Source organism: Ahaetulla prasina, chromosome 1 (assembly GCF_028640845.1).
Source record: "Ahaetulla prasina isolate Xishuangbanna chromosome 1, ASM2864084v1, whole genome shotgun sequence".
NCBI classification, from domain to species: domain Eukaryota; kingdom Metazoa; phylum Chordata; class Lepidosauria; order Squamata; family Colubridae; genus Ahaetulla; species Ahaetulla prasina.
The window spans coordinates 296,585,528-296,608,515 of NC_080539.1; the positions used below are offsets into that span (position 1 = coordinate 296,585,528).

At 24.2% G+C, this 22,988-nt stretch overlaps 1 protein-coding gene across 1 annotated transcript in view; it reads left to right on the plus strand.

Moving 5' to 3' along the window:
* CSTPP1 (centriolar satellite-associated tubulin polyglutamylase complex regulator 1) overlaps window positions 1–22,988 on the plus strand; it is a 170,031-nt gene that overhangs the window by 143,877 nt on the left and 3,166 nt on the right. Inside the window, exons 5-8 of the mRNA XM_058161984.1 lie at window positions 53–138; window positions 5,707–5,902; window positions 7,565–7,674; window positions 13,167–13,200. Of these exons, the coding sequence (XP_058017967.1) occupies window positions 53–138; window positions 5,707–5,902; window positions 7,565–7,674; window positions 13,167–13,200 (426 nt within the window). The remainder of the gene's footprint in view (window positions 1–52; window positions 139–5,706; window positions 5,903–7,564; window positions 7,675–13,166; window positions 13,201–22,988) is intronic.

Sequence of the window (22,988 nt, forward strand, 5' to 3'; positions counted from 1 at the left end):
TCTGCTGTACATCACATTGGCTGTTGCTGAGCTCTCTCCTTCTTGATTCCAGGATTGTTTTAATGGATGATGCTGTGGACTGTTTGATGTCTTTTTCAGACTTCCTGTTTGCCTTCCAGATCCAGTTTTACTACTCAGGCAAGTCTATCCCACTTTATTACATTGGTGATTAATGTAATCGGACAGATCAGAGAGCATAGAACTGGGAACAACCTTGGTCGGACAGTTTTGCTCTCTAATAAAAACCGTGCTGTCCAAAATCTGTATGTCAAGCTTTGTTCTGTATATCTGAGGATTATTCCGCACATAACTTTAATTAATATATTCCCACCGTACCTTTTATAGCAAGTCTTAATAAGCAGTTGCAATAAAAATACCTTTAAAAATAAGTGATAACAGCATAGATAAAAATGTATACTAAAGACCAAAAAGAAAGCAGCGATATGTATATGTCTACCCCAACAGAATTACTTAAGTGAAAACATTATGAGAATGGAATGGTAATTGAAAAAGCTTTGCTGGTATTACCAGCCTGAATGCTTTTAGTAGCAAGTTGGAGAACAAGATCTCTATGACTATTTACGGACTTGGTAAGTTATGCCAGACTTTAAACTGAGATTAGTAATGGAGGACAGCCACTGCTCTGGTACAAAATCATTATGATATAATTAAACAAACCTACCTGGCCTTTCTCATTCAATGCTAATTCCTGTAAGCACCAGACCAACTTTACAACCTCTGTGTTGGCTGTTGTATGCATGAATTCAGGGATGGTAATTCTACATAGGTAACATGAGGATGGTTTATATTGGAGTAATGGATGTATAAAAACTGAAGAGAAGGTGAAAAACGTTGATAAACCATTCTAAGCTAATAAAATGTAGCTTTGTCAATAAGGAGTTCTGTTTCCATAAATATCAGAGCTCTGTTAAAATATTTCAGATTCCAGGCCATAGTTGGGACGTGAGTTTTTGTAAACATACCCTATTCCTAGCATTCCTATATGTGTGGATTCCATCAGGCTCCTCAGTGCTAGGGTCTTGCGTGTAGATTGGATTCTTATTTGGTTCATCCCTTTTGGGACCTCTCTGGTAAATCTAAGAAAGACTGGAGATTCAAGAGCTTGCTTACTTGGGGAGATGTTGGAAGCAAAGCTGGCAAGTTTTAGCACCATTTTTCCACCAGCGATTAAAGTTAGAAAACCTTGATGGCATCTCAGGGGTATCCTCAGGCTATGTTATCTTGTTCCTGGTAGAGGGAATCCTCCTGAAACATGTTTACAAGATTTGTTTTCATTAATCAGCATACAGAAATGCTAAAAAGCTGTTGACAGCCACCCGGCACCTTGAGTTACAGTTACATAGACAGTTTCTACACCTAAGGTAAACTCTATGTGACTTTGGCACATCATTCAGAAAAGGCTATTGCATATATGAAATTCCAGTATTGAAAATTATGGTCAATAATCTGTATAAGAGAGAAAGAGACAGGGAGAGAACAGCAAATGAATATATAATAAATGACAAAGTACTTAATTTAAAATGGGGTATAAAATTATAATAAAACCTATTGAACTGATCCAATCTAGCCAACTAAATTTATAAAACCTATTATTTCTAAAACTCATTTGCTTTATTTGCTACTTTAGAATCCTTGGTTGGGTAATTTGTGAATAAGCAATAAAAAATGAAACGGAAGAAGCAAATAACTTTTGTGATAGATAGTATTAGGACAAAACATAAAATTTTGTCTTGCTAAGTCAGCTGACAGGTACTTGTGTAGGAAATTCCAAATATTCGAAACAGGCTCAGCTGTTTTATTCTGAGATACAGTTTTGCCTTAGTTGAGAACTAAATGAAAGCCAGGGGCAGTTATTATAAATGTTTTTCATTTGAGAGTAAAATGTAATAATAATGATTGTGTGCAAGTGTTTAATATCATGTCCGAGAAGGCATTATACTAAATGGCTTATTTCACTCCTACTCCTAAAACAAGTTTCTCTGCTACTTCTCTCTCGAAACAAGGTTCAATTGCATGGCAATTAATAACCCTTTCCTCAAGTCATCTTTCTCTCTACAATTGTGTCATCTGTATGAGGGAGATTATGCTATTCTGAAGTTCAAACTAACATAAAAAGGAAAATAAAAAGCAATAATTTATTATCTGTTTCATTCTCCGAGAGTTCCAAACCTTCAAATTCACATTAAAACGTCACCTCTCTGTTTCAGTAGATACACTTTTGCAGGTTCCAATCATGCATGCAAAGTTTTGCACACTAATACCTTTGGATACCATTTCTTGTTATCCAAATTCAACAGTTTTTTTCAGGTCACCCACCAATCTGCATGAATGCAAAACACTCAGAGGGGTGTCTACATCTTTGCATATCTGATCTGGATGGTTTTAAAAAACTTGCTTATATGTAGACTCTGGGAGTAAATAACAGGAAAATTTTGAAGCCTGATGGAGAATACTTTCAGCCAGTTTCTTTGGTCATATCTCTTTTGCCCACCATACTGTATTTAATTTGAAGTTGCATTGAAACACATTGGGCTGCTTACTAGAGCCTGTGTAACTCACTTCTCCTGAAACCTCACACCAGAACAACTAGACACAAGAAGTTTCTTCCTGAACGCCATCACTCTGCTAAACAAATATTCCCTCAACATTATTAAAAACTATTTACTAAATCTGCACTACTATTCATATTCTCATCGTTCCCATCACCTATCTCCTTCCACTTATGACTGTAACTTCGTTGCTTATAACCTTACCATTTATATTGATTTGATTGTTTCCTGGTTGCTTATTTGTATCCTATGACTATCATTAAGTGTTGTACCTTAGAATTCTTGATGAACGTATCTTTTCTTTCATGTACACTGAGAGCATGGGCACCGAAGACAAATTCCTTGTGTGTCCAATCACACAAGGAAAAAATTCTATTCTGTTCTGTTCTGTTCTGTTCTATAACAATGCCAAATACCTAAATTGTATGTTTATTTCAATGACTCTCTCTTTCTCTCTCTCTCTCTGTGTGTGTGTGTGTGTGTGTGTGTGTGTGTGTGTGTGTGTGTGTGTTTGTGTATTCTGATTGGGTGGCCTTGTCTTTTGTGTTTCTTCACACAATGAAAATTTTACATAATTGAAACCCTAGTTCAAAGAATAGAATCTATAGGCTACCCAAAAGGCTCTTTGAGATAGCGTTGTTAACCTTTGTGTGATTTTCATGTCATATAGCAACTAAATTAGCAAGTAAGTTGCATATTTATATTGGTCACTGCATATTCATATCAGCGCTGGAAACAATAAAAACATTCTCAAAGTACAATATATAACTAGAATAGAATTAATTAGCTACACAGTTAATGTCATCTTTTATATACAGCACTTATAATCTTATAATCCGTTCATAAGTGATTTTTACAATCTATCTTTGTTTTTTTTTTGTTTTTTTTTTATTGAAAGAGTTTTAAAAAAACAAAAACATTTTTCCCCCTTTTTTCCCCCTCCCTCCCAAAAAAAAACAAAACACCCCCCTCCCTCCCCCACCCCCCGGCTTCCCGGGTCAATCACAAGGTAAAGTTATACATAAACCAAACATAGAATAAAATTTTCCCTTCCAATCCAAATAACCACATCCAAAGCTTTTCGTCTCCCAACCCCCTCCCCATTACATAAAATAACTTTCTAATTATTCAAAGGCAATCTGATATTTCTTAATCTGATATCTGTTTTGTAGATAATCAATCCATTTTCCATTCAATTAAATATCTTTCCTGCGTATTGTCTTTTAAAACGCTGAGATTTTAGCCATCTCAGCCAAATTAATAACTTTCAATATCCATTCTTCTATTGTAGGTATCTCTTCTTTCTTCCAGTATTGTCCAATCAACAGTCTTGCTGCTGTTATTAAGTTCAAAATCAATTTAGTCTCAATCCCTGTACAATCCATTATAATTCCCAAAAGGAAAAATTGTGGCAGGAACTTTATCTTCTTCTTCAGTACATTTTGAATAATCCACCAAATTCTTATCCAAAAGACCTTAATTTTCTTGCAAGTCCACCAAATATGAAAATATGTAGCATCATCACAATCACACCTCCAACATTTCGCTTGGATATTAGGATACATACATGATAATTTTTTGGGATCTAAATGCCATCTATAAAACATCTTATAAAAATTTTCCGTTAAATTCTGTGCTTGTGTAAACTTAACATTTCTAACCCAGATTTTCTCCCATGTTTCCAACATTATTGGTTCCTGAATATTCTGTGCCCATTTTATCATACAATCCTTTACCAAATCCTTTTCCGAATCTATTTCAAGCAACACATTATACAATCTCTTTATATGCTCCTGGGTCTGATTTCTAATTTGCTTTATTAAATTTTCCTCCCTTTGCATTATACCAATTTTTTGATCTTCTTTCCATCTAGCACTTATTTGCCCATATTGAAACCAAGTATAATTCCTCCCTTCTTCATTTAATACCTGTAATGATTTTAATTGCAATCTACCTCCTTCAGCATACAAAAGTTCTTTATATGTAATCATTTCCTGTTTCTGTTCTATATTTATATTCTCTATTGCATGTCTAGGGCTCGCCCATATAGGAATCTTGTAATCTAATTTATAGGAATATTTATTCCAGACCATAAAGAGCACTTCTCAACACATGATTCTTAAAAGCCCTATCCACTTTTTTCCCATAAAATAAGTACGCATGCCATCCATATAACAAGTCATAACCTTCTATATTCAAAATTCTTTCCTCTGTTAAGTTAAACCAGTCACTTATTACTGAAAGGGTTACTGCTTCATAATATAGTTTAAAGTTAGGCATTCTTAAACCACCTCTTTCCCGTGAATCCTGTATTATTTTCATTTTAACCTCGCCTTTTACCCTGCCATATAAATTTATTAATCCCACTCTGCCAATCTTCCAAATTTTTATCCTTTTTAATTATAGGTATCATCTGGAACAGAAACAAAAATCTAGGTAACACATTCATTTTAATAGCCGCAATCCTTCCCAATAGGGATAACTGCAATTTCTTCCAGCCACTCATATCATTCTGAACTTTTTGCCATAGCAAGTCATAATTATTCTTATAAAGTTTCTTGTTCGATGTGCTAATATAGACCCTAAATATTTAACCTTTTTACTACCTCAAATCCTGTCATTTCCTCTAGTTTTGTTTCTGTTGTATAGACATATTTTTAATTATCACTTTTGTTTTTTTCTGATTTATTTTAAATCCTGATACCTTTCCATATTTATCAATTACTTCCAACAAAAATCTACTTGAATTTATAGGATTCATTAACGTAACCACTACATCATCTGCAAAAGCTCTAACTTTGTACTCATATTGTCTAATCTTAATTCCCTCTATTTTCATTAATTCTCGTATTTTATCTAATAATGGTTCCAGAGTCAAAACAAACAATAATGGTGATAAGGGACATCCCTGTCTTGTTCCTTTCGCAATCTTAATAACTTCTGTCAAACTACCATTTACTATAATCTGTGCTGTTTGCTCTCCATAAATCGCTTTAATTATTCTAATAAAACAATCTCCAAATTGCATTTTCTCTATTAATTTAAATAAAAAATCCCAATGCAATCGATCAAAGGCTTTCTCTGCATCCAAAAAAATAAGTGCCGCTGAAGTAAATCTATCTTTGTTTTTGACTAGAGTTTATTGAAAATGTGGCTGCCATCTATCAAGAGCTCTTGACAGGTAAAAATCCAAACACCGTGATTGTGCCTACGTCGTCTTCTGGGCAGCATCGTTCACGTCAAGCTCTCAATGAGTGCAGTCCAGTCGATGGAGTGGAGGCATCTGCATTTTACCAGTGCCTTGAATCATTATGTGACAAATCTAAATACAGGTAAGGCCAGCTGGGTTAGAACAAGTTGTATCTATTTCATTGGCTTCAGGGTAAGGAAGGTTCTTACTGACATTTTGGTACAAACAATCCATATCAAAAAGGTCTTGTAAATGTGACCTTTTATCTTCAGTCTGGTGCTGTTCCTCTACTTCCTGAAGCAAACTTGTGTCAGATATTGATACAGATTAAGTTTTGACTTTTGTATGTACTACGCAGCAGATTTTCAGCCGTCACCAGTTCTGCCCTTTTTTATACCAGTTAGTGAACATATTTTGACTTTCAGATTTTTGGAGGTCTATCAGATTCATTGATTTAATTCATTGGAGAAAAGCCCATGGAAAGGGAACTATTTCATTTAAATAACCAGTATATTTTATTTACAATGAAAAAAAAACTATATTGACTGAAAGAAAGAAATGGATTAGAGCAGGGGTCTCCAACCTTGACAACTTTAAGCCTGGTGGATTTCAACTTCCAGAATCCCCCAGCCAGCAAAGCTGGCTGGGGCATTCTGGGAGTTGAAGTCCGCCAGGCTTAAAAGTTGCCAAGGTTGGAGACCCCTGGATTAGAGTGAAGAGAATTCAGCTGCAGCTGACATAAACAAGAAAATAATATAATTTGTGAAGAAGATAAAAGGGCAAGATTTCATGGGACATTATTCTTCATCACATCAGTCCTAACTGTGCTCTGATGACAACTAAAAATTGTCACCTATAGAACAAAGCATTTTAAAAGGGTAGCTTAAAACTCCCCTTGTAAAGGGTTCGATTTTTTCTTGTACTTGGAATCTCCGTCACAGCAAACAACTAAACCGCTTGCTTGTGGCATTCAGTTTGAGTCAAGGCTCTTCCAAACATTCAGCGTCGAATGGGACAAACCTTTGCAATCATTATTTTGTCATACATGTGCACATGCCAAAAACCTACAAAAAGAAAGGCAATACATGCACACACAAAAGTCATAGGGAAAAGAGAACACAGAAACATACATTTATAAAGAATACACAATACAGTAAGAAAAAGGTCACATTTTCTCCTACATGCCAGGGCAATCGAGCAATGAATTGCTACATTTGGAAGTGATGCTCTTTTCACATTTGCAAATGAATAGAGCATACTTTCCACTAAATTGCCACCATTTTCCATGCCTTTCTACTGTGGGAAAAATGGGAGAAGCATAGGATGATTTCTGAAAGTTTGTCTAACGCATAGATTCACCCAGTGGGGAAAAATTCTATGGAATGACCTATCAAGAAAATACAAAGCAATCTTTGATGGTAAAGAGGGAGGCTCTGGGAAAGGGGAGAACTTTTCTTGAATCCCCATAGAATGAGTTGGGCCACCATACCAGAGTTTCCCAATTTAATTGCTGCCTGGCCAACTAGATTTCCTTCAACACAAAGAAGAAAGTTGTTGTTTAAAGTAATTGGGAAATGCTTTTCACTGGGACCTTCTCTTCCCACGATTCTCTCAAGTTAAAAGGAATCATGAGTGCCCATGGAACTCCTAGCCCATTCTCTCTCTTGTTGCAGAAAGATAAGTTTCTCAAATTGTAGGAAGATGGGTTCATAATGTAGAGGATTCAATTCATTCAGTTTGATGAGTCTTAATTCACAGATATTGATATGTCAAATGTTTTTCTGTGTTCCTTTTGTTTCCCTAGCTGCCCCCCAGCCACTGTTCTCAAGGAAATTCTGAGCAATGTGCAGAGAGTAACTTTCTATGGATTTCTGATGGCTCTTGCAAAGCATCATGGGATCAACAAAGCTCTTGGTAATGAAAAGTCCTTTTTTTTTCCATGAATACTATTCTAAGAATTTGATGGCCTAGATTCCTTTGTCAGGTTTGCAGAGTCCACAAGGCTAGTAGGTATGCCAGAAAATTTTGTATTTGAAGTAAAACAATTCCACGAGATTTAAACAAGGCAAATCACATAACAAAACAAAAATGTGCCTTAATTCCCATCTATCCCCATTCGATTTTTTGGTGATGTAACCCTCCAGCAGCGAGGAAAGAGCTGGGCAACCACCATTCTGTTCTGTGCCCCAGATCCTGATTTCCTCTTGTTTCAGAATCGATCGATCGATTGATCGATCGATTGATAGATTAGATATAGATATATAGATATAGATATAGATATAGATATAGATATATAGATATAGATATATATGGATATATACTCTGTATTTCCTTATTTAGCTTAATTCGTGCAAATACACAAGAGCCTGATTTTTCTTAATTATTTGTTTTTGTCTGAAGAAGCCAAGACTTCGTTTCAGTAGAAATATTGTGATTTCAAGACAGAAACAATGCACATATGCCCTTTCAGAATTGTTATTTGTCCTGCAACCATAAAATCAGGCTTTGAAAAAGTGGGTGTCTTTTTCCATAACAGAATCTCTCTGAGTTGGAGATCAACACTGGGCCTGTTTGATGCATTTCTGGGGTTCTCCTTGGCCCTGCCAGCAGCCATCCAAGCTGCTCTTAATACCTCTGCATTTTCTTTGCTCAAGAATATGTCTTAGCCCAAACTCCTCTCCCTTCCCAGCATCCCAGCCCCTGCCAACAACTGGAGCTGCTGTTTACCCAAAACGTAGAGATTATATATCAAAAGGAACATGCATACAAGCCCTCAATCCCTTCTGCAAACAAGCTTAGCTAGTAATGCATTCCCAAGCAAAGATGATGCCTAGATTGCACCGGTTTGGGCTTTTCTTTCTGCCTGTACCAAATCCACTTCCAGTAAGGTGCAAAGCAAACAGATGGGCTGAGAAAGCCCTGCCTACTGCCGCCATTGTGTATGGGTTTTTCCTTCCATTAAGAAAGGCCTGTCCTGGCTTCAAGCCAGGCTCCTACTGAGGCCTCTTGAGGGGCAGCCGTAAGTGTAACAGGTGCAGGCATCTTGGCAAGGAAAGCAGGATTTTTCTCCTCCTGCCTTTTCATCTTCCCTGCACAGGGGATAATTTGAATAGGCTTTGGTCTGCAAGGGATCACAGAATCCTTAAAGCCCTGCAGCAAGGGCAGTTCCAGGCGAGAGTTTCAGATGAGGAAGGAAAGCGCTTTCGGGCAGGGGTCTACCGTGCCTCCAATCTCACCAGGATCTTGAAAGGGAAGAGGAGGAGAGATTAGAAGCCAGCTGATGAATTTGTCAAGCAGACTAGAAGCCCAGCCTCACTCCTCTGTCAATATTGATTCACCAATCCACTGCATATTCTTTACCAATTCTCCCAAGAGATTGAAGCACCCTTGAGATCTTTAGATGCAAGAGCAAGCTTCAATTCAGGAAATGGAGGCTGCAGAAGGCTGGCAGCAGCAGCCGTTTGTTCATTTGGCCTTCGGTATTTTAGTGCCAGGGATATACTGTAAGAGAGTCTTCCTTTTTTGGGATATTAGGCAGGACAAAAGAAACAGAAAGCCTAGATTGCTCCTTCCCTCCTCACGCGCAGCTTTCTTTCTGAAGGAACATTTTCCACATTAAGAGGTTTTATCCCTGTTTCTCCCATGAATGGCTGCTGCAAGATGACGAGTTACGTAAAAGATCTCTCTAAGGATTTGCTGCCCTGGGAGCCATACACAGCTTAGTAGCATTCCACATACTGAAGATGCCAAGTTATGCCAAGAACTGTGGGTGCAGACTCATGTCTGTAGACTTCCACATCTAAGGCAGGAAGAGCATTCTCTTCTTGCCAACAGACTTTAGTTAGGTCCCATGCACCACACTATATTAAAAAAAATATGAGTACAATTTGTTGTACAGAAGGAAGGTAAACACAAGAATAAGTGCATCTGTCAGGTAACCCCAGCAGGCCACTTCTCTGCAATAATGTAGCAGGACATCAAAAATCTTCTTTCCATCTTCAGATATATGTTATCTTCACAGAATATGCATCTGAGATATAGCAGGGAGAAGATTAGGCCTTCTTTTCCCCTTTTTTGCACACCACAGTTAGTAGACCAACATGGTTATGTAGAGATGCCTTAGAGGCTTGGATAGACAAGCGTTGCAACCCATAAGCTCTGCAACATCATCAGGAAATATGAAGGGTCAGCCATGACAAAAGAATTGCAGAATTGTTCATAACGACTTGAATGAAGAATTTGATAGTGCAGTATATGGCATATGAAGCTTTCCTAGGCAGAACTGTTGCAAAAAGGGATAATGAAGGCCGTGTGATAGTATACTTAAGGCATAAAATGTGAATGTTGTACAGGGCTCCGAATCAAAGGAACAGAAAGGGTTAAATCAATCCTATTCTTACTTAAAGAGCAAAGTCTTTATAATATGCTGTCAGCTAAATTATGCTGTCGTGGACTGTCTTTTGCTTGGTACATTCCGGATGCGCTGAGGGTCTGGATGGAAAGCTTAGGTTTAATCCTAGCAAGACTGACTGGCAATGGATTTGGAGGGCCACAAAGATTAAATATTTCCAGTCTTTACTACTGGATGGGGTTGCCCTGCCCTAGACAAAAATGGTATGCAGTTTGGGGATCCATCTAGATTCATGTCTACCTGTTCAAGACTCTTTGCACGAAACTCTCTTATGTATTTGTTCCTCGATTGTGAGGCCTTTTTAAAATCAATTTTTTTTTATTGGTCACCTCATGTCAGGCTTACAGCAATATAGTCTACAGTCTTGTAAAAATGAAATACGGCTCATCAAAGTTTTTCATTTTTTTCAACATATTTTAGTATACTGGTATTTGATCATTATTTCAACAGTATTGATATATAAAGGAGATATAGTAACAGAATAATAGAGTAAGCAATTCATACTGGAGTCTCCCTTTCCTCATCTAGAAAAAAGGGCTGTTAAGGAAATTGGCAGCCTGAATCTGCTAGATTCAGATCATGTTGATGCTTCATGAACTGAATCCTTGTCCACAGTGCCTATGTGAAGAATGAAAACCAAAACCAACTCTGTTCATGGGCTCATCGTGTAGCTGACAAGGCACAAAAGGAATGAGGAAGGAAGAGCAACCAAGTAAATTTAGGCATCCAGTGGTAGCATTAGATATCTAAGCAGTATCATGTGTTCAGGGCAGATGGGCCTCTCTGCCAGTAAATGTACTCATATGCACAATCCTGCTGCAGCTATAAGCTGCTGATGAATGACAAGGACCTCAAGTTAGCATTTTGAGATCCCCTTCCCCCCACCCCCCCAAAAAAAACATTCTTAATAAGGCACTTAAAACATGATTGTGCTCCATTTTCTCTGCTCATACTAGAAAGCAAACTCTTTGCTTCCTTGTCAGGCAAAACCCTTTTGATGTGCTTTGTCTGTTCCATAGTGGTCCGACCTCTAAATAGAGGAATGGGGCTTTTAATCTGCAGCGTACTTATGTAACTGTATGTGGATTTAATATTTTAGTGACTGTTTTAAATATTGATGTAGATTAATTTTACTTACTAAGGTAAAGCAGCTTCCCATATTTGAAAGTCAGTGAGGTACTGATTATTCAGCTAACTGGGGCTCTGACCTTTTCCCTTGTAAACCAAATAACCTTCCTTATTATTATTCCTTATTATTATTATTATTATTATTATTATTATTATTATTATTATTATTATTATTATTATTATTATTATTATTATTATTATTATTATTAATTATTATTATTATTATTATTATTATTATTATTATTATTATTATTATTATTATTATTATTATTATTATTATTATTATTATTATTATTATTATTATTATTATTATTATTATTATTATTATTATTATTATTATTATTATTATTATTATTATTATTATTATTATTATTATTATTATTATTATTATTATTATTATTATTATTATTATTATTATTATTATTATTATTATTATTATTATTATTATTATTATTATTATTATTATTATTATTATTATTATTATTATTATTATTATTATTATTATTATTATTATTATTATTATTATTATTATTATTATTATTATTATTATTATTATTATTATTATTATTATTATTATTATTATTATTATTATTATTATTATTATTATTATTATTATTATTATTATTATTATTATTATTATTATTATTATTATTATTATTATTATTATTATTATTATTATTATTATTATTATTATTATTATTATTATTATTATTATTATTATTATTATTATTATTATTATTATTATTATTATTATTATTATTATTATTATTATTATTATTATTATTATTATTATTATTATTATTATTATTATTATTATTATTATTATTATTATTATTATTATTATTATTATTATTATTATTATTATTATTATTATTATTATTATTATTATTATTATTATTATTATTATTATTATTATTATTATTATTATTATTATTATTATTATTATTATTATTATTATTATTATTATTATTATTATTATTATTATTATTATTATTATTATTATTATTATTATTATTATTATTATTATTATTATTATTATTATTATTATTATTATTATTATTATTATTATTATTATTATTATTATTATTATTATTATTATTATTATTATTATTATTATTATTATTATTATTATTATTATTATTATTATTATTATTATTATTATTATTATTATTATTATTATTATTATTATTATTATTATTATTATTATTATTATTATTATTATTATTATTATTATTATTATTATTATTATTATTATTATTATTATTATTATTATTATTATTATTATTATTATTATTATTATTATTATTATTATTATTATTATTATTATTATTATTATTATTATTATTATTATTATTATTATTATTATTATTATTATTATTATTATTATTATTATTATTATTATTATTATTATTATTATTATTATTATTATTATTATTATTATTATTATTATTATTATTATTATTATTATTATTATTATTATTATTATTATTATTATTATTATTATTATTATTATTATTATTATTATTATTATTATTATTATTATTATTATTATTATTATTATTATTATTATTATTATTATTATTATTATTATTATTATTATTATTATTATTATTATTATTATTATTATTATTATTATTATTATTATTATTATTATTATTATTATTATTATTATTATTATTATTATTATTATTATTATTATTATTATTATTATTATTATTATTATTATTATTATTATTATTATTATTATTATTATTATTATTATTATTATTATTATTATTATTATTATTATTATTATTATTATTATTATTATTATCTTTTCTTGCTTTAGAATTTTAAACTGAGCTTTCTCTTTGCTACTCATTTTCAGGAGCTCTTCCTGAGAAAGCAGAGCAAAACGCAGCGTCCATCTCCGTGACTGAAGAGGATTATGATAAATTTTCAACACGGAAGAATCGAAAGCAGGAAGGCTGGCATTTGCTTGTAAGATGATTTTAACTCCTGACAGAGAAGTTATTTGAAGAGTGGAGATGAAGAAAGATGGCGTTTTGTTTTTGAAAGTGAAAGCTAAGGAAATGCTGATTACAATTGCTGGTGTGGAACCTCTAAGAAGAAAAATTTATTGGGTTTTTTTCTTTTTATTATCTTTTTTTACAGTGTTTAAGAAGAAAAATTTATCGTGTTAATTCCTGGTGGGCAAGGCAGAAGTGTTTACCGAGAGATGTGGTTATTTATTTTACAAATAAGAGGATTAGGTATGGAATTTTGCAAGCATTTTATAAAAATAAATTTCAAATATTAGGACAAGATATAATAATGATGAAGGAAATTCCTCCTAAAATGTTAAGAAAGAGAGAAGAATTTGCCTTTCTGGTGGAGGAGCTTAAGAAACATCAGATATATTTTAGATGGGAGGTTCCAGCAGGTTTAACACTGAATTATAAAGGAAAAAGTATTTTCTCAATACAATTTGTAAAGCACGAGATTTTTATACTAATGTATTAAAGATTGGGAATTCTTTGTTAACAGATGTTAAGTTGAATGGTGAATAGATGGTTGAAAATGTGTAAGATAGAAGAAGGGAGGAGAATGTTTAACTTTATTAAATATGATTATGGTTAATTTTGTAAATGACTTATTGTGGATATAAATGTGTAATTTTAGGGTACTATATGATATATTAAAGGTATAAAGGAATAGGAAGATGGAATATTGTTTAATTACCAAAATAATTTTACAGGAGCTTATGGAGGCTCATCTTTCAGAAATAGATCAAAATTTAATGAAATGGAGAAAGAAATACTGGATTTTAAAGATTTGGTGGAAGAGCAGAGTAAGGAGATGAAAAATTAAAGGAATCAATTACTCCATTATTGTTATCTAGTACACAGACAGAAGAAAGACTGAATGAATTTAACCAAATTAATTTGAATTTAGAAAATAAAATAGATGATATTCAGGTTAAGGCTGATAAGGCAGAGGAAGAAAGGGTTATATTACAATATAAATTAATGGAATATGCTATAAGGGTAAGGGTTTAAGAGAATTTAAAGAGGAAAATTTGAAAGAGATTTTTATACTAATGTATTAAAGATTGGGAATTCTTTGTTAACAGATGTTAAGTTGAATGGTGAATAGATGGTTGAAAATAAAAATTTATTGGGTTTTTTTTTTTCTTTTTATTCCCTCCCCCCCCTTTTTTTTTTTCTTCTTCTTCTTGATATTACTTAGTTTAAAAATGGCTTTTAAGCAAAGAGATTTAACCACTTCTAAATTATTGGAAATATCTTCACTTCAGGTACGGAAATTGAAAGAAGATATTAAAGACAGTCTAAGGAATTTTTTACAGGAGCTTATGGAGGCTCATCTTTCAGAAATAGATCAAAATTTAATGAAATGGAGAGAAATACTGGATTTTAAAGATTTGGTGGAAGAGCAGAGTAAGGAGATGAAAAAATTAAAGGAATCAATTACTCCATTATTGTTATCTAGTACACAGACAGAAGAAAGACTGAATGAATTTAACCAAATTAATTTAGATTTGCAAAGGAAAATAGATGAAGTTCAAATTAATTTGAATTTAGAAAATAAAATAGATGATATTCAGGTTAAGGCTGATAAGGCAGAGGAAGAAAGGGTTATATTACAATATAAATTAATGGAATATGCTATAAGGGTAAGGGTTTAAGAGAATTTAAAGAGGAAAATTTGAAAGAGATTTTTATTCAGGCCTTTGCCCAGATAGAGGAATGGAACCAGAAGATTTTGAAGTTAATATTGAAAAAATTTATTGGTTTTTTTTTTTTCTTTTTATTCCCCCCCCCCCCTTTTTTTTTTTTCTTCTTCTTGATATTACTTAGTTTAAAAATGGCTTTTAAGCAAAGAGATTTAACCACTTCTAAATTATTGGAAATATCTTCACTTCAGGTACGGAAATTGAAAGAAGATATTAAAGACAGTCTAAGGAATTTATTACAGGAGCTTATGGGCTCATCTTTCAGAAATAGATCAAAATTTAATGAAATGGAGAGAAATACTGGATTTTAAAGATTTGGTGGAAGAGCAGAGTAAGGAGATGAAAAAATTAAAGGAATCAATTACTCCATTATTGTTATCTAGTACACAGACAGAAGAAAGACTGAATGAATTTAACCAAATTAATTTAGATTTGCAAAGGAAAATAGATGAAGTTCAAATTAATTTGAATTTAGAAAATAAAATAGATGATATTCAGGTTAAGGCTGATAAGGCAGAGGAAGAAAGGGTTATATTACAATATAAATTAATGGAATATGCTATAAGGGTAAGGGTTTAAGAGAATTTAAAGAGGAAAATTTGAAAGAGATTTTTATTCAGGCCTTTGCCCAGATAGAGGAATGGAACCAGAAGATTTTGAAGTTAATATTGAAAAAATTTATCGTGTTAATTCCTGGTGGGCAAGGCAGAAGTGTTTACCGAGAGATGTGGTTATTTATTTTACAAATAAGAGGATTAGGTATGGAATTTTGCAAGCATTTTATAAAAATAAATTTCAAATATTAGGACAAGATATAATAATGATGAAGGAAATTCCTCCTAAAATGTTAAGAAAGAGAAAAGAATTTGCCTTTCTGGTGGATGAGCTTAAGAAACATCAGATATATTTTAGATGGGAGGTTCCAGCAGGTTTAACACTGAATTATAAAGGAAAAAGTATTTTCTCAATACAATTTGTAAAGCACGAGATTTTTATACTAATGTATTAAAGATTGGGAATTCTTTGTTAACAGATGTTAAGTTGAATGGTGAATAGATGGTTGAAAATGTGTAAGATAGAAGAAGGGAGGAGAATGTTTAACTTTATTAAATATGATTATGGTTAATTTTTGTAAATGACTTATTGTGGATATAAATGTGTAATTTTAGGGGTACTATATGATATATTAAAGGTATAAAGGAATAGGAAGATGGAATATTGTTTAATTTTGGAGGATAGATAGTAAAATTTAGGAACTTGGATTAAATATTATATTTAAGAGATGGATGTAATGTTAATTAGAATGTAATTGTTATAATAGATATATTGTGGATGATATAGGTGTAATTTTAACAATGTTATTTGACATAAGTAAGGTAAAGTGAAGATTTTAATTATTACAATTGACACTTTGGATATTTGTAATATTATTTGTTGTATATATAAATGTTAAAGATGTGAAAAGATGGACTATTGCTTACCCTGAAGGTTGGACAGAAAAATTAAAGAAACTAAGTCGGAAATATGAACTATTTTTGAGAGATTGCTAAGGAAGAAAGACATTTTAGAAGAAACCTTGGTGAATATTGGAAGATGGAACGTTGTTTTGATATTGATTGATGAAGGTTGGATATTAAAACTACGTACTTTATTCAAGAATAAACACTAAGTCAATTGGAAACTTTGGAGAATTCTAGGAGTGGAATGGTCTGATATATAATGGAGTGGAAGAAAAGTATCTTCTTTGTCTTTGGAAGGGGAGTGGAGGTTTTAAGGAACGACTATGGATTATGATTTGTGCTAGATTTTAATTTTGTTGTTAGTTTTATACCCTGTACTCGGTTCTCGGAAGTCCTGGGGGTGGGGAGGAAGGGAAGGGAGGGGAGGGTAGAAAATGGATTGATAGTTAATGTACAAAGATGATTGAAGATGTATAATTAATGTAAGATCGGACCTGCCTGGTTACTACTTTAGAATGAAGGAAAGAAGGAGTAGAAGAGAAGGAGGAAAGAGAAGAGGAGGAGGAGGAAAGGAAGGAAGGAAGAGGGAAGAGGAGAAGAAAGGAATAGGGAGGAAGAGGAGAGGATGTAGATAAGAGGGGAGGATGGTTATGGAAAGTAGAAGAAGGTAAAGAAGGAGAGTAAAAGGAAAAGGAAGGGGTGGTGACCAGGCAGATCCGATTAATTGTATATGAGGGTACATTAAATATGTTATTGGATATGTTATTGGATAAGAATGTCAAAATAAAACTTTTTAAAACAAGAAAAAAAAAAAAAGAAAAAGAAGAAAAAAAAAAAAAAAAAAAAAAAAAAAAAAAAAAAAAAAAAAAAAAAAAAAAAAAAAAAAAAAAAAAAAAAAAAAAAAAAAAAAAAAAAAAAAAAAAAAAAAAAAAAAAAAAAAAAAAAAAAAAAAAAAAAAAAAAAAAAAAAAAAAAAAAAAAAAAAAAAAAAAAAAAAAAAAAAAAAAAAAAAAAAAAAAAAAAAAAAAAAAAAAAAAAAAAAAAAAAAAAAAAAAAAAAAAAAAAAAAAAAAAAAAAAAAAAAAAAAAAAAAAAAAAAAAAAAAAAAAAAAAAAAAAAAAAAAAAAAAAAAAAAAAAAAAAAAAAAAAAAAAAAAAAAAAAAAAAAAAAAAAAAAAAAAAAAAAAAAAAAAAAAAAAAAAAAAAAAAAAAAAAAAAAAAAAAAAAAAAAAAAAAAAAAAAAAAAAAAAAAAAAAAAAAAAAAAAAAAAAAAAAAAAAAAAAAAAAAAAAAAAAAAAAAAAAAAAAAAAAAAAAAAAAAAAAAAAAAAAAAAAAAAAAAAAAAAAAAAAAAAAAAAAAAAAAAAAAAAAAAAAAAAAAAAAAAAAAAAAAAAAAAAAAAAAAAAAAAAAAAAAAAAAAAAAAAAAAAAAAAAAAAAAAAAAAAAAAAAAAAAAAAAAAAAAAAAAAAAAAAAAAAAAAAAAAAAAAAAAAAAAAAAAAAAAAAAAAAAAAAAAAAAAAAAAAAAAAAAAAAAAAAAAAAAAAAAAAAAAAAAAAAAAAAAAAAAAAAAAAAAAAAAAAAAAAAAAAAAAAAAAAAAAAAAAAAAAAAAAAAAAAAAAAAAAAAAAAAAAAAAAAAAAAAAAAAAAAAAAAAAAAAAAAAAAAAAAAAAAAAAAAAAAAAAAAAAAAAAAAAAAAAAAAAAAAAAAAAAAAAAAAAAAAAAAAAAAAAAAAAAAAAAAAAAAAAAAAAAAAAAAAAAAAAAAAAAAAAAAAAAAAAAAAAAAAAAAAAAAAAAAAAAAAAAAAAAAAAAAAAAAAAAAAAAAAAAAAAAAAAAAAAAAAAAAAAAAAAAAAAAAAAAAAAAAAAAAAAAAAAAAAAAAAAAAAAAAAAAAAAAAAAAAAAAAAAAAAAAAAAAAAAAAAAAAAAAAAAAAAAAAAAAAAAAAAAAAAAAAAAAAAAAAAAAAAAAAAAAAAAAAAAAAACTCTTTCAATAAAAAAAAAAAAAAAAAAAAAGAATTTTGATCTTTGTTTTTTCTAGTTTGCTTTAGTATTCAACTTTCATAGTCTTCTCATTTTAATTTTTTCTAATTTATTTTATTTTATTTTATTTTATTTTATTTTATTTTATTTTATTTTATTTTATTTTATTTTATTTTATTTTATTTTATTTTATTTTATTTTATTTTATTTTATTTTATTTTATTTTATTTTATTTTATTTTATTTTATTTTATTTTATTTTATTTTATTTTATTTTATTTTATTTTATTTTATTTTATTTTATTTTATTTTATTTTATTTTATTTTATTTTATTTTATTTTATTTTATTTTATTTTATTTTATTTTATTTTATTTTATTTTATTTTATTTTATTTTATTTTATTTTATTTTATTTTATTTTATTTTATTTTATTTTATTTTATTTTATTTTATTTTATTTTATTTTATTTTATTTTATTTTATTTTATTTTATTTTATTTTATTTTATTTTATTTTATTTTATTTTATTTTATTTTATTTTATTTTATTTTATTTTATTTTATTTTATTTTATTTTATTTTATTTTATTTTATTTTATTTTATTTTATTTTATTTTATTTTATTTTATTTTATTTTATTTTATTTTATTTTATTTTATTTTATTTTATTTTATTTTATTTTATTTTATTTTATTTTATTTTATTTTATTTTATTTTATTTTATTTTATTTTATTTTATTTTATTTTATTTTATTTTATTTTATTTTATTTTATTTTATTTTATTTTATTTTATTTTATTTTATTTTATTTTATTTTATTTTATTTTATTTTATTTTATTTTATTTTATTTTATTTTATTTTATTTTATTTTATTTTATTTTATTTTATTTTATTTTATTTTATTTTATTTTATTTTATTTTATTTTATTTTATTTTATTTTATTTTATTTTATTTTATTTTATTTTATTTTATTTTATTTTATTTTATTTTATTTTATTTTATTTTATTTTATTTTATTTTATTTTATTTTATTTTATTTTATTTTATTTTATTTTATTTTATTTTATTTTATTTTATTTTATTTTATTTTATTTTATTTTATTTTATTTTATTTTATTTTATTTTATTTTATTTTATTTTATTTTATTTTATTTTATTTTATTTTATTTTATTTTATTTTATTTTATTTTATTTTATTTTATTTTATTTTATTTTATTTTATTTTATTTTATTTTATTTTATTTTATTTTATTTTATTTTATTTTATTTTATTTTATTTTATTTTATTTTATTTTATTTTATTTTATTTTATTTTATTTTATTTTATTTTATTTTATTTTATTTTATTTTATTTTATTTTATTTTATTTTATTTTATTTTATTTTATTTTATTTTATTTTATTTTATTTTATTTTATTTTATTTTATTTTATTTTATTTTATTTTATTTTATTTTATTTTATTTTATTTTATTTTATTTTATTTTATTTTATTTTATTTTATTTTATTTTATTTTATTTTATTTTATTTTATTTTATTTTATTTTATTTTATTTTATTTTATTTTATTTTATTTTATTTTATTTTATTTTATTTTATTTTATTTTATTTTATTTTATTTTATTTTATTTTATTTTATTTTATTTTATTTTATTTTATTTTATTTTATTTTATTTTATTTTATTTTATTTTATTTTATTTTATTTTATTTTATTTTATTTTATTTTATTTTATTTTATTTTATTTTATTTTATTTTATTTTATTTTATTTTATTTTATTTTATTTTATTTTATTTTATTTTATTTTATTTTATTTTATTTTATTTTATTTTATTTTATTTTATTTTATTTTATTTTATTTTATTTTATTTTATTTTATTTTATTTTATTTTATTTTATTTTATTTTATTTTATTTTATTTTATTTTATTTTATTTTATTTTATTTTATTTTATTTTATTTTATTTTATTTTATTTTATTTTATTTTATTTTATTTTATTTTATTTTATTTTATTTTATTTTATTTTATTTTATTTTATTTTATTTTATTTTATTTTATTTTATTTTATTTTATTTTATTTTATTTTATTTTATTTTATTTTATTTTATTTTATTTTATTTTATTTTATTTTATTTTATTTTATTTTATTTTATTTTATTTTATTTTATTTTATTTTATTTTATTTTATTTTATTTTATTTTATTTTATTTTATTTTATTTTATTTTATTTTATTTTATTTTATTTTATTTTATTTTATTTTATTTTATTTTATTTTATTTTATTTTATTTTATTTTATTTTATTTTATTTTATTTTATTTTATTTTATTTTATTTTATTTTATTTTATTTTATTTTATTTTATTTTATTTTATTTTATTTTATTTTATTTTATTTTATTTTATTTTATTTTATTTTATTTTATTTTATTTTATTTTATTTTATTTTATTTTATTTTATTTTATTTTATTTTATTTTATTTTATTTTATTTTATTTTATTTTATTTTATTTTATTTTATTTTATTTTATTTTATTTTATTTTATTTTATTTTATTTTATTTTATTTTATTTTATTTTATTTTATTTTATTTTATTTTATTTTATTTTATTTTATTTTATTTTATTTTATTTTATTTTATTTTATTTTATTTTATTTTATTTTATTTTATTTTATTTTATTTTATTTTATTTTATTTTATTTTATTTTATTTTATTTTATTTTATTTTATTTTATTTTATTTTATTTTATTTTATTTTATTTTATTTTATTTTATTTTATTTTATTTTATTTTATTTTATTTTATTTTATTTTATTTTATTTTATTTTATTTTATTTTATTTTATTTTATTTTATTTTATTTTATTTTATTTTATTTTATTTTATTTTATTTTATTTTATTTTATTTTATTTTATTTTATTTTATTTTATTTTATTTTATTTTATTTTATTTTATTTTATTTTATTTTATTTTATTTTATTTTATTTTATTTTATTTTATTTTATTTTATTTTATTTTATTTTATTTTATTTTATTTTATTTTATTTTATTTTATTTTATTTTATTTTATTTTATTTTATTTTATTTTATTTTATTTTATTTTATTTTATTTTATTTTATTTTATTTTATTTTATTTTATTTTATTTTATTTTATTTTATTTTATTTTATTTTATTTTATTTTATTTTATTTTATTTTATTTTATTTTATTTTATTTTATTTTATTTTATTTTATTTTATTTTATTTTATTTTATTTTATTTTATTTTATTTTATTTTATTTTATTTTATTTTATTTTATTTTATTTTATTTTATTTTATTTTATTTTATTTTATTTTATTTTATTTTATTTTATTTTATTTTATTTTATTTTATTTTATTTTATTTTATTTTATTTTATTTTATTTTATTTTATTTTATTTTATTTTATTTTATTTTATTTTATTTTATTTTATTTTATTTTATTTTATTTTATTTTATTTTATTTTATTTTATTTTATTTTATTTTATTTTATTTTATTTTATTTTATTTTATTTTATTTTATTTTATTTTATTTTATTTTATTTTATTTTATTTTATTTTATTTTATTTTATTTTATTTTATTTTATTTTATTTTATTTTATTTTATTTTATTTTATTTTATTTTATTTTATTTTATTTTATTTTATTTTATTTTATTTTATTTTATTTTATTTTATTTTATTTTATTTTATTTTATTTTATTTTATTTTATTTTATTTTATTTTATTTTATTTTATTTTATTTTATTTTATTTTATTTTATTTTATTTTATTTTATTTTATTTTATTTTATTTTATTTTATTTTATTTTATTTTATTTTATTTTATTTTATTTTATTTTATTTTATTTTATTTTATTTTATTTTATTTTATTTTATTTTATTTTATTTTATTTTATTTTATTTTATTTTATTTTATTTTATTTTATTTTATTTTATTTTATTTTATTTTATTTTATTTTATTTTATTTTATTTTATTTTATTTTATTTTATTTTATTTTATTTTATTTTATTTTATTTTATTTTATTTTATTTTATTTTATTTTATTTTATTTTATTTTATTTTATTTTATTTTATTTTATTTTATTTTATTTTATTTTATTTTATTTTATTTTATTTTATTTTATTTTATTTTATTTTATTTTATTTTATTTTATTTTATTTTATTTTATTTTATTTTATTTTATTTTATTTTATTTTATTTTATTTTATTTTATTTTATTTTATTTTATTTTATTTTATTTTATTTTATTTTATTTTATTTTATTTTATTTTATTTTATTTTATTTTATTTTATTTTATTTTATTTTATTTTATTTTATTTTATTTTATTTTATTTTATTTTATTTTATTTTATTTTATTTTATTTTATTTTATTTTATTTTATTTTATTTTATTTTATTTTATTTTATTTTATTTTATTTTATTTTATTTTATTTTATTTTATTTTATTTTATTTTATTTTATTTTATTTTATTTTATTTTATTTTATTTTATTTTA